This window comes from Coenobita brevimanus, chromosome 65 (assembly GCF_032717465.1).
Source record: "Coenobita brevimanus isolate Jiangsu-jjx chromosome 65, ASM3271746v2, whole genome shotgun sequence".
NCBI lineage: Eukaryota > Metazoa > Arthropoda > Malacostraca > Decapoda > Coenobitidae > Coenobita > Coenobita brevimanus.
Genome location: NC_137018.1, coordinates 26,477,527 through 26,492,921, shown reverse-complemented (window position 1 = coordinate 26,492,921; position 15,395 = coordinate 26,477,527). Strand labels below are relative to the sequence as shown.

The 15,395-nt window shown below is 43.1% G+C and overlaps 1 protein-coding gene across 1 annotated transcript in view; it reads left to right on the top strand.

Annotated features, from left to right (window-relative positions):
- The window catches only part of LOC145404953 (uncharacterized), a 608,364-nt gene extending 593,964 nt beyond the window's left edge, over positions 1 to 14,400 (top strand). Inside the window, exons 41-44 of the mRNA XM_080276459.1 lie at positions 4,112 to 4,291; positions 5,507 to 5,639; positions 12,518 to 12,675; positions 14,285 to 14,400. Of these exons, the coding sequence (XP_080132585.1) occupies positions 4,112 to 4,291; positions 5,507 to 5,639; positions 12,518 to 12,675; positions 14,285 to 14,400 (587 nt within the window). The remainder of the gene's footprint in view (positions 1 to 4,111; positions 4,292 to 5,506; positions 5,640 to 12,517; positions 12,676 to 14,284) is intronic.
- The last annotated feature ends 995 nt before the right edge of the window (positions 14,401 to 15,395 follow it).

Here is a 15,395-nt window from a genome sequence, read left to right as displayed (position 1 = left end):
CCGCGCAAGCCGACTGGGTGCAAACATATTTTATAGTATGCGACACTAGTTAAACCACTGCACCCTTTATGTCCACCAAAGCAGTACGTGGCCGGGTGAACACTCCCCAAGTTTATAGATAGATAGATAGATAGAGATAGATAGATAGATAGATATATTACCGGTATATATGCCTGGGGCAGGATCCCTCTGCTCCGTGGCGTGTCCCTGGGTGGCAGGTAGGGGAAGGCCTTGTTGATATTCGAGGTACAGTCCTGTACGGCAGGTACCATGGGACCCTCTTTAGATATATGGGACTCCACTGAATATATGAAATAAGGTGGCTCAAAAAAATTACCTCTCACCAGAAACTATGTGGCAGGGAGATGAGATTACTTGCTAAAATCCTCCAAACATGAATTCTATTGCAAATGATTTGATGAGCGTTCCTGTTGGATCATCGTCTACCAAAGGTCCAACCGCATTGCCTCTTGTGCTTACAGGCAGCGTGCAACCGAAAATGAGTTGGCATATTAGAGACTGGGATATTAAACAAACTGAAATCCATGAAGATCTTTACATACAATGTAAGAAGCCTCGCAGAAGATTACAAACTTGATAACTTAACCCATTAGCTCTCAGAGTTCCTGTGTGAGGTATTTAGCCGGAAGGGTACTAAGCGTACCGTTCTCTGCCTATCAGATCATAGTTGTGAAGCTCATAGGTTCCTACTCTGGGGTTCCCTTCTTTATTAAATTTCGAATATGACCACCTCCGTCCTATATTGAGGACCCTGGGCGCAAATGGATTAATGACTGAACTGGAAAACATTTGTTTCGATATTGTTGGTTTGAGTGAGATCCACAGAAAAGAAGAAAAAGTAATTCAGCTCGAGGACAGCAACCACCTATTTTTCTACAGAAAAAGGCAAAATGAAAGAGTTAGTGGTGTAAGATTTCTAATTAACAGAAATCTTGCAGACAACATTGTTAAATTCAGCAGTGTATCTGACAGAGCAGCATTTGGTGGTAATTAGATTGTGCCAAAAATACACATTGAAAGTAATACAAGCATATGCACCAAATTCTTAAAGCTCAGATGAAGAAATAGAAACATTCTATGGCGACATCTCCCAGATTATGGAAGAAGAAAAGACCACATATGCTGTACTCATGGGAGACTTCAATGCAAAAGTTGGGAAATTAAATAATGGAGAAGCGTGCATGGGAAAATTTGGAGTGGGACAAAGGAATAAAAGAGAAGACATGGTGGTAAATTTGCTGAAATGTATGACATGAGAATAATGAACACATTCTTTGACAAAATAACAGGGAGAAAATGGACCCGGAGAAGTCCAAATGGAGAAACAAAGAATGAAATCGACTTCCTTATAGCAGATAAGAATAACACGATCACAAATGTCAGTCATCAACAATAGGAAGTGACCATAGAATGGTGGGTTGCACAGCCAAATTCAGTTTCAGAAGTGAAAGAAGAAAGATCATTAAAAATAAAGATATGTCCAATAAAAGTAAACGAAAACAAAGCAGCCTTTCAGTTAGAAATATGGAACAGATTTCAGGCTCTAAGTAATGCTGAATGTGACACTGCTGAGCTGAATGACAGACTAAGAAAAGTGCTATGAGAATCAGCAGAGGTAGTAGGAAAACCTAATACAACCAAAGCCAAGAAGTATTCAGCGAAGACACTAAGAGCTTAAGGAAAAATGAAAGGAATTGAAAGTAAAAACAGAGAAAGATGAAATAGAACAAGCGGAATTAAATAAGCTTATCAACAAAGGACAAAGAGAAGAAAAAAGAAAGAGAAACATGGAGCAGATCATAGAAACTATCAAAAAAGGAAAAAGTCTGAATCCATCCATCACCCAATCCTACGTTGCTCCATGAGGAGCGTAGGAGTCCTGGGCTAGGCAAGTTTGTCCTGACATTTAAGATGAGAGTGACCAGCCTCACTCATCCCTGAGTGGCATTACATGAGCAATAAACCCCAACCACCCCTTGGATATAAACCTTCACCGGCTCAATCCGATTGGAGCGCCGTAATTACCCACTAAACCACCAGGCGCCAAAATTTGGTTATATGGTTACCACCCAGAGTAATAAATGGTTTCCTGGTGTACAGGAAACCATTTGGCTTGTCACTCAGAGTAGAGTCACCCACAGGCAGAAGGACCAGGAAAGAATGAAGGAAAGAAAGACAGAAGAGGGAGTGTAAAGTCACACACAGGCAGAAGGAAGAGGAATGAATGAAGGAAAGACAGAAGAGGATGGAAAGAAAAAGGGATGGAGAAGAGGAAGAGCAGACACCTGAGAGCAGCACTACATTGAGTGAGTGGATGGTGAAACAGGTCCGAATTAAAATGGCACTAGGAAAGCGACAAATTATATCACTGAAAGACAAAAACAGTGAAGTCACTAAATGCAGAGATAAGATGATGAGGAGAATTGAAGAATTTTACAAAGAACTGTATGCATCAAAGACAAGTAATACTAATAGCTAATTTTTCAGTTGACAAGTAAAATACCTGAGGTGACACCAGACGAAGTATACATTTCTCTTAAAAATATGAAAAGAGGGAAAGCTCCGGGAGATGATGAAATAGTAGCAGATTTACTGTTGGATGCTGGAATGGAAGTACAAAACAGGCTTGACCACTTATTGACTCAATGTATGAAAAAAAAAAAAATTCCCAAAACATTGTGTAATACAATAGTTATTTTATTTTACATAAAAAGGCGACTCAAAACATCTTGGTAATTATCAACCCATTAGCTTATTATCTATCATTTACAAACTCTTCATAGAGTCCATATGAACAGAGTGACAACAAATTTGGAGGAAAACCAACCTCGTGAACAGACAGGATTCCGAAGCGGGTACTCGACTACTGATCATCTACACACAGTGAATCAGCTAATTGAGAAAATTACAGAATATAATAAACCACTGTGCTTAGGTTTTGTTGATTACGAAAAGGCTTTCAACTCAGTGGAGCACATAGCAATTATAAATTCATTGCGTGAACAAGGAGTGAATGAGAACATTGTAAAACTGCTTGAAAACATATATTAAAAGGGAACTGCTGCAGTTAAATTTCATAAAGACTAGGAAAAAATTAAGACTGAGAAGGACATGCGACAGGGAGATACAATTTCAACAAAATTATTTACAGCATGCCTAGAAAGTATATTCAGAAACCTAGATTGGGAAAACAAAGGAGTACATAGATGGAGAAAAGCTAAACCATTTAAGATTTGCAGATGACATTGTCCTAATCTTAGAAACAGGAGAGGCACTGCAAGAAATGTTTAATGACCTGAACAGAGAAAATCTTAAAGTAGGGCTAAAGATGAACCGGAGTAAAACTAATGTTCAATCCACATATGCCAAAGCGCGTCATCAGAATAAGTGAAGAAATTCTTGAAGAAGTCGAGGAGTACAATTACTTGGGGCAAATACTAAAATTAACGAAAGACCATGATAGCGAAATAAAAAGACGCATTACAATTGGATGGAAAACTTTCGGTAAACATAGTGACATTATGAAAAGTAGCTTGCCAGTTTGTATGAAACGAAAAGTATATAACGAATGTATAATTCCAGCTATGACATATGGTTGTGAGACTTGGAAACTGACAAAATCGATGGAAAATAAATTAATTCGTTCTCAGAGAGCAATGGAAAGGTCAATGTTGGGAATATCTTTAAGAGACAGGAAAAGATCAACTTGGGTGAGAGTGCAGACTAAAGTCGAGGACATTATAGAAGTTATAAAAGAACAGTAATGGAGGTGGGCAGGCCATGTAGCAAGAATAAGGGATAACCGATGGAGCAAGAGGTTGACTGACTGGACACCAAGAAATTGGAAGCGTAGCAGAAAAAAGCCGGACAGGAGGTGGAGAGATGAGGTAGAGAAATTTTCAGGGAAAACGTGGCAGAGATTGGCTCAGTCAGGGAATTCGTGGAAAATGTTGGGGGACTTGTAATGGCGATGATACATATACCTGTATATATATATATATATATATATATATATATATATATATATATATATATATATAGCGTATAAAAAAATACATCATTAACAATTTTCATTTCCTTTTCCCCTCAGTTCTAGACCCCCCAGACGAGCCAGTACAAGAAGAGGAGGAAGAGGAAGAGGAGGAGGAGGAGGAGCCGAGCGAGAGGAGGAGAGGAGGGAGGAGGAGGAGGGGGAGAGGAAGGAAGGAAGAGGTGGAGGAGGCGGAGGAGGAAGATGATAGTATGGTGAACGATTCCAGCGCTAGGAGAGGTGAGTGAGGGAGGGAGAGATGGAGGGAAGGGAGAGGAGGGGGAAGATGGGAGGTGAGGATGGGCTGTAGAGGAAAGAAGGGAAAAGGAAGGAATGGAAGGAAAGGAAAGGGAGGGTAAGGAAGGAATGGAAGGAAAGGAAAGGGAGGGTAAGGAAGGAATGGAGAAAGAGAAGGAAGTGAAAAACGTGGGAAAGAGGGATTGAAAATGGAAAGTGGAAGAAGGTGGAGGGGTGGCAGGGTGTGATAAGATGGTGAATGGCTGCAGCGCAAGGAGATGTGAGTGGAGGGGAGGGGGAGGGAAGGAGAAAAAAATTCAAGTAAGGAGGGAGGATGGGAGTGCAGGAAAGATAGATGAAAGAAAAGGAAGGAAAGAGGGGTACGGGAAGAAGAGGAAGGAGAGGAGGGGATGAGGACGGAAGAAAGACGAAAGGGAACGAGGAAAAAGAAGTTAGTGAAGTAGGCGAGTTAATTTAAGAGAGAGAGAGAGAGAGAGAGAGAGAAAATAGGTAAGCTAATTAACACAGCCCTCTCCCTTAATGACTTACCTTCTGCTAATGACCTTTTAATGAGGTAAGGAGTGGGAGAGAGAGAGAGACACAGACAGACAGAGACAGAGACAGACAGGCAGACAGACAGACAGACAGACAGACAGACAGACAGACAGACAGAGACAGAGACAAACAGACAGACAGACAGATAGAGACAGAGACAAACAGACAGACAGACAGACAGACACAGACAGACAGAAAGACAGACAGCAGGGAAGGGAAAGAGGGGGGGGGGGAGAAAGAATGAAAGACAAAGCTAGAATAAAAATGGAGCAGAAGACAGAACAAATAAGATATAAAAATAAAAAAGGCAGCCAGACTGATGGAGAGAAAGGAAGGCGTCAAAGGTCAGATATCTATTTTAAATAATGGTGAAAATAACCTTGCTCGCCCTCCTGTCAAGAAGTGTCAGTAGGAAGCAGCAGCAAATATCTAGAAATACAAAATCTTCAATACCTAAAAACCAAAGAGTCTAAAAACAGCTTCTCCCATGGTGTTAGGTCGTGCGGGAGGGAAGAAGACAGGTAGGAGGATGACAGAGGGAGAGATAGAAAGATAGAGAGAGAGAGAGAGAAAGAGAGAGAGAGAGAGAGAGAGAGAGAGAGAGAGAGAGAGAGAGAGCAGGCGGTTAAGGTCAAATGTCGCCAAAAATTGAGTGAAAAACAGTGTCGCTTGTCTCAGGACGTGCTGGTGGGAAGAAGAAATCCGGCCGTAGAGTGACCAAGGGCAAGATGAAGGTCACTGCCAGAGGACGATCATTCCTACGCCTGCCGCAGCACCCTGGCCTCTATGTAGCAAGGTGAACCTCTTTGTCTGTCCGTTGTGTCTGTCTCTCTGTTCTGTGTCTGTTTTTCCTCTGCCTGCCTTCTCTCATGCTATCACTCGTTCCTCATTCCAGTGTCTGCCGCAACTCCGTGTGCTGACAAGAATGAAAAATACTCTCTTGGACTGTAGGAATTAAGATGCCTTCAGCAGTGGCGTCTTCTTGTCGTAATGCCTGTATTGATTTCCAGCTGGTTGGATGTAGTGTCCTGCTTGTTGAATAATAAGCTCCATTATTCACGTTGGTCTTTGTGGATCCCCTAACTTGTCCTCCAAGGGTCTGGTGGAAAGCGAGATGGGGCACGGCCAAGGCTAAGGACAGAGGCGTCTTTTTAGCCCTTCACTCTGATGACGTATGTTCTATTTTATTTTTGCCATCTCCAGGCGATGTAATGCACCTTACGATGGTCTTTTCGAACTGATGTGGTTAGATGTAGCCCTCCTTGTCCCAGTATGAAAAGTTTATCCTAAGCAGATTAGAAGCACTTGGAGGTTATGAGTAAATTAATGCTTTACAAAAATACATAAGTGGGGAGAAAGAAATCAAGTTTCAGGAAGACGTTTAGCCAGGAGATTATTCGTACTTGCCGCGACGTTAAACACTGTTAATAGGGATAAGTGATGCAATTCTCGCTGGCTGTGGAGATTTCGTGGCGTCTCTTCATAAGCGATTTTCGAGTACTTGACACAACACATCTTCATAATCCTCTTGTATGTTACTGATGCAGATTGTGTCGACACTAAAGAGATATACATAACACACAAAAAAGGAGGATGTGGGTTGAAAAATAAATCGTTGAGGAAGAAGCGCTACGAAGTGTCCTATGGCACTTAGAATGCAGGCATATGGCGTTGAGTTACCCACAAAACTGCCAGTGGATGCTGTCGTTACGGTTTGTGGCAGTGAGACCAACCTCATGATTTTCCTTCAGGCGTTCTATGTAAAATGGAAAAAACAATCGTGTGTGTGTGTGTGTGTGTGTGTGTGTGTGTGTGTGTGTGTGTGTGTGTGTGTGTGTCTTCTAGGTGCTGCACACTCGTTGAAAAAGCAAGAATAGAATTGCTGTGGAACCTGCGGCGAGGCTCTTATTTCAGTGAAGAAATTTTACTAAAGTTTCTGCTAGATGGCGCCACCACAGGTGTCAGCTGACAACAGATTTGGTTGCACCATGTCCAATAACCTTGTCTTGGACCATTTTTATGTCTCAATAGATTTAAATTAAACACTTTTACTGAAGTTGACGGTAGATGGCGCCACCTCAGGTGTCAACTGATGGCAGATTTGGATTCTCCATGCCAGTTATTTTTATATGGCCTCCGTTTAACAAATCAGCCAGAAGCAGCAGAACAAGAGGAACGCTGACCACTCACTGACCTACTGGCTATCGCCGCAGGTAAAAATATCAGTAGGCATTCCGAGTGTAATATAGTGAAAAGAGGATCAGTACAACAGAATGTTTGTTGGTCCTCGCAGCGAGCAGCAGCCCTGCTTAAGAATATCGTTGCCTGGTGACATTATTTGTGTTATCTTGAGAAATTATACCCGTCCCCGTCCCGGAGGGGCTCTGGGACGAGTTTTATTTTCACTCGATTTGTCTGTTCGTTTGTTTGTTTGTCTGTCTGTCTGTTTGTCTGTCTGTCTGTGTATGTATGTCCGTCTGTCTGTTAACAACTTTACGCGAAAACTACTGGTGCAATTTTGACTAAAATTGCAGGGATGATGGGTTATGACCTTCTAATCACCTGATTACATTCTGGGCCAAACCGGGCCAAGGCCAAGGCTGTAGGCCCAAAAAATTTAAAAAAAAAAAAAAAATCGTTTTTTCGTCATGACTCCTCTCAAATTCGTCATATCGACATGAAACCAAAACCTATAGGTGCATCTTTCAAATCTGCAGCCTATAACACGCCTCATTACATCAAGAGGGTCACCCCACACTGAGCGATAGGGGGGTCAGTGTTAGGTGGGTCGGGCATAAAATTTCAGATGGGCATAATATCGTCGATTTTCACCCTGTTTACTCCAAATTTGATATGTGACATCTTTAACTTGATATCCTGTTGTGTTTATACGTCAGCACTAAAATTACTGCCAGGGCAGGGTTTGCTGTGCCTTGGCACTGCCTCTTGTTGTTACTGTAACCTCACTTATAAATCTAGCTCTCTCAGTTGTCTGCCCAATTCATCTGTCTGAAAAAGACAACAGACTTCAAACCTAACTCTTCATCCTAACTTATCCCCTCAAATAGAACAACACATCAAGGGCAGAAGCAAATTGAAAAGAAAACTTATCTCAGTCCAGCAGATTCACAGCCTACAGTAAACACTCCTACAACTTCAACGATCAAAACACGCAAGCAAGACTAATTCGCATTGTGGACACCCATGAATATAGAGCAAACAGCATCAAATTCTGGAATATATATATATATATATATATATATATATATATATATATATATATATATATATATATATATATATATATAGACGAGGTCCTACCCAAAAGTTCCAGTAATTTGAACAGAGGGAGCCAACCGTTTGCAGTTTTGCCTTTTGCCGCTAGGAGGAGTCAGCAGCACCCCTTGCATCAGTGTGGCCCCGGCTGTGTCTGTGAATGGACATGCTGTTGAGCTACGCTTACTATTGTAACGTGGTGTGTAGGTGGTTTGGCGGTTTTGCAATGGCGGACTTCATGGAAGAAAGAACCTGCATCAAATTCTGCTTCAAGATCAACAAGACGGCTGCAGAAACTCACGGGCTGCTTCAGCAAGCCTTTTGTGACAATGCCATGTCCAAAAGCAGCACATTTTTCTGGTACAAGCAGTTCAAATAAGGATAAACCTCCGTCAAAGACGATGACCGTTCTGGACGACCGTCAACGACACCACCACCAGAAAACGTCGGAAATATTCGTCAGGCTATCCTTGCAGATCGTAGACGAACTATCCATGTTGTTTGTGATATCTTTGGACTGTCGTGCGGGAGCGTGCAAACGCAGTTTGTTGGACTTGTTGGGCATGAGACACATCCCTGCAATTTTTTGCCAAGACTGATGAATGACGAGCAGAAGGCACATCACGTTGCAGTTTCCAGGGAGCTCAAGAATCAGGTAAGACATGACGCCACCTTCATCTCCAAGGTCATAACTGATAATGAATCATGAGTTTATGGTTATGACCCGGAGACAAAGCAGCAGTCATTGCAGTGGAAGTCTTCCAATTATCACGGAGGCCGAAAAAAGCGCGTCAAAGTCGCAGCAATGTCAAGTCGATGTTCATTGTTTTCTTTGCTGTCCAAGTAATTGTTCACACGGAATTCATCCCACCCAGTCAGTCTGTCAGCGGAATGATTTACTGTGAAGTTTTGTGGCGTCTGAAGGAGAACATCCGCCACAAACGTCCAGAACAGTAGAACAACAAGGACTGGGTCCTGCATCATGACAACCCCCCCGCCCACACATCAATTGTTGTCTGGCAGTTCCTGGCTTCCACTAACACGGTAATCATTCCCCACCCACCCTGTTCGCCTGGCCTTACCCCCTGCGACTTTATCCTGTTTCCCAAGCTGAAATTACGACTGAACGGGCGTCGATTTGACTCAATTGAGGAGATCCAGACAGAATCGCAGGAGGTGCTCAAGACCATCACGCCTGAAGCTTTCCAGGGATGCATGCACTCGTGAAAAAAATGCTGGGACCACTGTATACATGCCCAAAGGGACTACTTCGAAGGCGACAGTGACAACTAGGAGGTAAGGTAACTTATTTTCCTACAATATTCAAATTTCTGGAACTTTTGGGTAGCACCTTTTGTATATATATATATATATATATATATAATCTCATCAGCCGTTTGAGTGTCCACTGCAGGACCGGCCTATCCCTACCGAAGTGGGGACGATACAGCCAATGTATCTCTACCAAGTGGCTTAGGCTGTCTGGTAGAGATTGTATGTAGGGTGAGAAGTGCTTGTAAGTGTAATTGTTGTGTTGGAGTGGCTTTGGATGTGTGTGTAGTCTGTGAACCAAGTGTAATTGGCCCACGCAAGCCGACTGGGTGCAAGCATACTTTAGTATGCGACACTGGTTCAACCACAGCACCCCTTGTGTCCGCCAATGCAGTACGTGGCCAGGAGAACGATCCCAAAGTTTATTACCCTGGTAGGGCGCGAACCCTCGTTCTTCAGTGTACAAACACGCACATTTTACCACTGTACCACAGAGGCTCCATATATATATATATATATATATATATATATATATATATATATATATATATATATATATATATATGCCATAATAAACAGCGATAGAACTCTCCCCAACAAGAGGGAACAAAAGCAGAAAATGTAATAAACTATTGTGCATCAATAAGCCACAAAAAACACGAACGCTTAGGACCATTACAAAACAAAAAGAAAAACTTGGAAAAATACAGCAAAATCTCCGATATTATCTACCATTCCTATACGCAAACGTCATATTGACCAGTAACATGGACTGCCAGCATGAACTGTGACCTAAACACTCAATCATAACCCACTTTTCCGAATTAACGCAGCTCATCCCAGATGGCATTAACAAAAAACAGACACCATTAAAGGTCTACGCTTGCAGCAACAAACAAAAATAAAGCTTTTAACACAGGAAAAAGACACATCATGACAAGTTAAATCTTAGACACAAATCTGTAAGAAAACAATAAAAAAAAATGGCTGGCCATCATCCTCTCAGGCAGACAAGCCCAGTTGCTCTATCAAAACCAAAGTTCTAAATTCATATTACTGTACTGTCCAGTGGTGTCCCAGAGGGCTCAGTCCTTTCACCCATAATTCTTCCTCTACGACCTTCACAACACTTCATAAGTCAACAAGCAGCAACTTGGCCCTAACTGTAGGCCACTGATACTAACTAGAAAAATGGGTTAGGCAAAACAGTGCCTGTCTCACCAACCAAGTCAGGTATCACCCACTTCACTTCAGGCAGTCATGAATCTCAAACACACCTTCAAGTCTCTCTTTAACTCTCACTGAAAAGACAGCCAGAAATCCCGGAACTTACCTTGGACACACACATTACCTTTTCACAGCATATAAGTAACATCAGTGCAAAGGCATCTCATAAGTTCGATGCCCTGAAAACACTCACAGGCATTGCTTTTTGACAACAGAAAGAATCACTAAACACTATATATAACTCATTAGGATAACAGTGAATTGCATTAACCCAAGCTGGGTCCAGCCTTAACTAACACAAACATGGACAAACTTCAAGTACACATTACAGTACAAAACCTTACGAATAATAACAGAATGCTCTAAACCCACATATGCAAATCAACTCTGAAACTGTCTCCCTCAGTCTGTATTTCCCTCTGCCAGTGACTTCCAGTCTTTTAAATGCATTGCGTGCAAGCATATCGAAATGAAACACCGGGATCTCGGGCCCCGAGTTGTTGACACGAAATGTCGCTCAGTATGCCTCCGCCAAGCCTTGTGCACAGATTCGCCATGACAGGGTTCATTTTGGGTTAAATCAGGCTAAAGATAAACTAAGTCGCTCCCATATGACCTTGACCTTTGACCCCTTGACCTTTCTGATCTTTTCTCATCATCGTCCCTTCATACTGTATTACTTACAGAAGTTTGGTCGAAATTCGTCGAGGAGTTCAGGTGATGTCAACCCCATATGATCTTCACCTTTGACCCTTTTACCTAGCTGACCTAATTAGTTTATAATCTCTTCATACTGCATCACTGACAAAAGTTTGGTGGAAATCCATTGATGGATTCAAGAGATATCGTCCCCACTATAGTGTTACGGACGCACGGACCCACGCGCGCACGCACGCACCCACGCACGCACACATGGACAGACCAATCACTTAATGTCTCTTCCACCATAAGAGGCATAAAGAGCGGATCTTGAATTTGGCTCACCCCCCCCCCTTTTTTTTTCTTTTAAGGAGCATCGTTGCAGGCTTCTAGCCTTTGGTTCCCTCTACTCTGCATTAAAAAAAAAAAAATACATCAAGAAATGAAAATTATTTCCATCAAAGAACATAAGAATATTATATGAGAGGCACACAGTTCAATGCTTCATCTCAAAACCCATCAAACCTTTATAACTTTTTATGTTGTATCACCCCCCCCCTCCACAAGGAAACAAAAAACGAACAAGCGTCCAGCACTACAAAAAGTATCTCAGCAACATACTTCCTCTTCCACCCAGCACGACACTTCACAGCATCCTTCACAAACCACCACCAAACATCCACCCATCAGAAACTACCCTACCCAGAGAGACTCCGGTGCGTCGATGCAGCCATCACCCTTCCCTGCTACAGTACCAACACAAACACAACACACAAACAAATCACTGTGCTCACATTGCAATGCAGGTCCACACCACAACACACCAACTCACCTCATGCAGCACACTATCACAGCACAGACAATCCTTCAACTTACCCTGAGAAAAAAAAAAAAAAAATGGGTGCGACTGCATGAAGTGGCCGGTTTCCAGCAGTCCACTAGGTTCATGTCCAAATGAGCCAAGGGTTGCAACAGGAACAACAGTGATGCATCTTGATATTTCCTCTGTCCATCTGTCCACCCACGTATTTAAGCAACTTTCTACGCCTCCCATTTAACCCATCCATCCCTCCGTTCAGAGCCATGTGGCGGCTACACACGGACAAGAAGCATTACATCCATGAGTTGCATAAGATCCTCATCAACCTGGCCTGTCTCACAAGTCTATCCCTTCTATCTGTCTTTTTGTCTTACCTACCTGTCTATCTGCCTATCTCACCATTCTACCTCTTCCAGCTAACCCACTTATACCTCAAACAGAGACGCATGGCGGCTACATACGGGTCGCCAGTACTACATTCCCGTGTCTCGCAAGACCCTCATCAACCTGGGTTTCGTGCGGCAGGTGACCTTCGGCAGTCTGGCGCAGGAGAAGGCCCGCACCGTGCTGGTCGATGGGGCATGGAAGAAGGCAGCAGGTAAGCCAGGGGGCAGGCTGGCAGAGTTGTAAGGTGGCAGGCAGGAGGGTGGTAGGTCAGGCAGGGTGGGATGAATGACTTGAGGAAGGCAGGCAGAAAACGACAGGGAAGGCAGAAGACAGTTCAAGCGGGAGATACTAATGCTGTGGGGAAGTAGGAAGGCCAGGAGGATGAGAGAGATTGAAGAGGGAGACAGAAGGCTGGTAGGGATTGGGGAGGCAGATTGAAAGAAGGGAGGGATCGGGAAAGCAGACTGAAGAATGGGAAGGACTGGGGAGGCACATGGGAGAATGAGAGGGACTGGGGAGGCAAATGGGAGAATGAGAGGGACTGGGGAGGCACATGGGAGAATGAGAGGGACTGGGGAGGCACATGGGAGAATGAGAGATTTTGAAGTGGCAGATGGTAGGATGGGGAGAACTGGGGAGGCAGATAGGAGGGGATTGAGGAGGAAGGTACGAAGGCAACAGGGAATGGGGAGACAGGCATAAGGATGGCAGGGACTAGGGAGGCAGGCAAGAGGGTGGCTGGGATTGGGGAATCAAAAATATCAAGTAGGGGAGAGATAAAGCTGTAAGGATGCAGCCAGGCAAGTGGGTGATGGAGCTGTTGTGAGAAAGAAAGGCAAAAAATGGAGGCGGGCCAGACAGGGACCAGATAAGACCAGGGGAAGGGAAACAGGAGACTGGTAAGGATTGGCGAGGCAGAAAGGCAAGCAGGACTTGGGAAGGTACAAGGGGCTGGGGGAAGGCAGAAAATATTATTGTGTGGCTTGGTAAAGGAGGAAAGATGGAGGTTAAGCAGGGATAGAGATAAGATTGCTGGAGGGCAGGCGTGGGGATGGCAGGGACTGGGGGAGCAGGTAGGATAGACCCCGAACAGTTCCATCGACAATGACGCAGAAGAAGATGGCAGGTGAGGCAGGGGATAAGCAGGGATGAGAGAGAGAGAGAGAGAGAGAGTAGTAAGCAGTGATAGGCAGGGGTGCCGGATGCAGTCAGGGTGACAGAGTAACAATACGATGGTGGCAGTGATGAAGTGGGGAATAAAATAATCATGTCATATTCCTCCACTCCTCTACTAAATGTTCAAAAGGATAAAACTAAGTACTCCAGTTTAGATCAGATAGTCTGTTTTGCTACACCTCCACCTTGGCGCTACCATCCCCCCGGGAAAAAAAAAAAAAAATGTTAAGAATTACTGATTTAGAACATTCATGGCATATTTCACCTCCATTCCATTAAAAAAAAAAAAAAAAAAAAAAAACGAACAGATGAATACGTCAAGAATCACTGGGTCAGGAGGCTTAAAGTTATATCACATTTTTACAGTTTACAAAAGAATGTATAGATAAATTAACAGGTAAATATATTTAATAACCACCGTTTTAGACAATTAAAGTTATACTTTATATTCATGGTTTTACGAAAAAGAAAACAATAATATACAGTATGCGTGAATAAAGTTAGCAAGCATTGTTTTGGAAGGCATACAGAATTACTGCTTCACTCCTTGAAAATAATATGTAAAAAACCTCTATTATAGAAAATGTAAGTAATATCACACTTAATGTTTCTGCCCTGGCGTGACCTATGTTGCCCCCCTGCAGGCTACTTCGTGGACCTGTACGAGAAGGTGGGTCAGGATCCTGTCACCTCCCTCATCACCACCAGCAGGACCGTCTTTGAGCAGGTCATGGCGCAGCTGTCACAGGACCACCAATAGCACATCACAAGGGGTCACAGCAGGTCACAGGGTACAGGTCAAGGCTTAGGGTACAAAATGCAGCAGGTCACAGATCAAGCAGGTCATAAAAGGTCGCAGGAGGTACGGATCACCGAAGACCATCTTTCAGCAAGTCGTGGTACAACTCTCATAGGACCACCGGTAGCAGGACACAGGTCGCAATAGGTCACTAGGTATAAGTCGCAGCAGATCAGAGGTCACAATAGGTCACAAGGTATTGGTCACAAACAACATTTCAAAACGGATCACTGGTCATCATTTAACGGACTGTCTCTTGAGTAGTTTAATAACCACCCCAAACAGGATCACCAGAAGCGGTTCACAGGCCACAGGTCATAAGAGGTTATAGATTACATGCTTGTCAAAAAGGTAACAGGTCACAGCAGGCCATAACAGGTCAAACACAGGTCATACAGGCACACACAGGTTACAGGGTACAGCTGCTATTTACAAATGAACACGTAAACAAGTCACAACAAAATCACAAGTCATAGAACACAGAATACAGATCGAGTCTGATCACATTTAAAACTGCATTCTGGGCTTAGGTTTACTGGCATGTATTCCTAAGCGACAAATTTTCCCTATTTCGTGCTGTTTTTTCGATCGAGACCTCTTATATTTGTTCAGTTACTTTCTTCTCTCTTTCATCTTACTTCCAAACACTGTCCTGTTTAGTGTCATGCCTTCACTTTTTCACCATTTCATTTCAAACTCTATGCAGTTGTTCCTTGGACAAATACCCCCACGCACGTTTTCATTTTTTGGATTTAGGCTATTTAAAGGGGTGTATGGAGTCAAAAGCCAAACTATACACACACACAAACTTTGGGACCTTATGTTGTATATTCATTATCATCATGACAATTTGCTCAGAAGTATGTCATTGTACTGTAGCTATGTCGAGGACCATCTGAATTCCCTTGGGGCTGCGTGCAGTCTTTAGAAATTTTTTATGCATTATTTATGTTTTT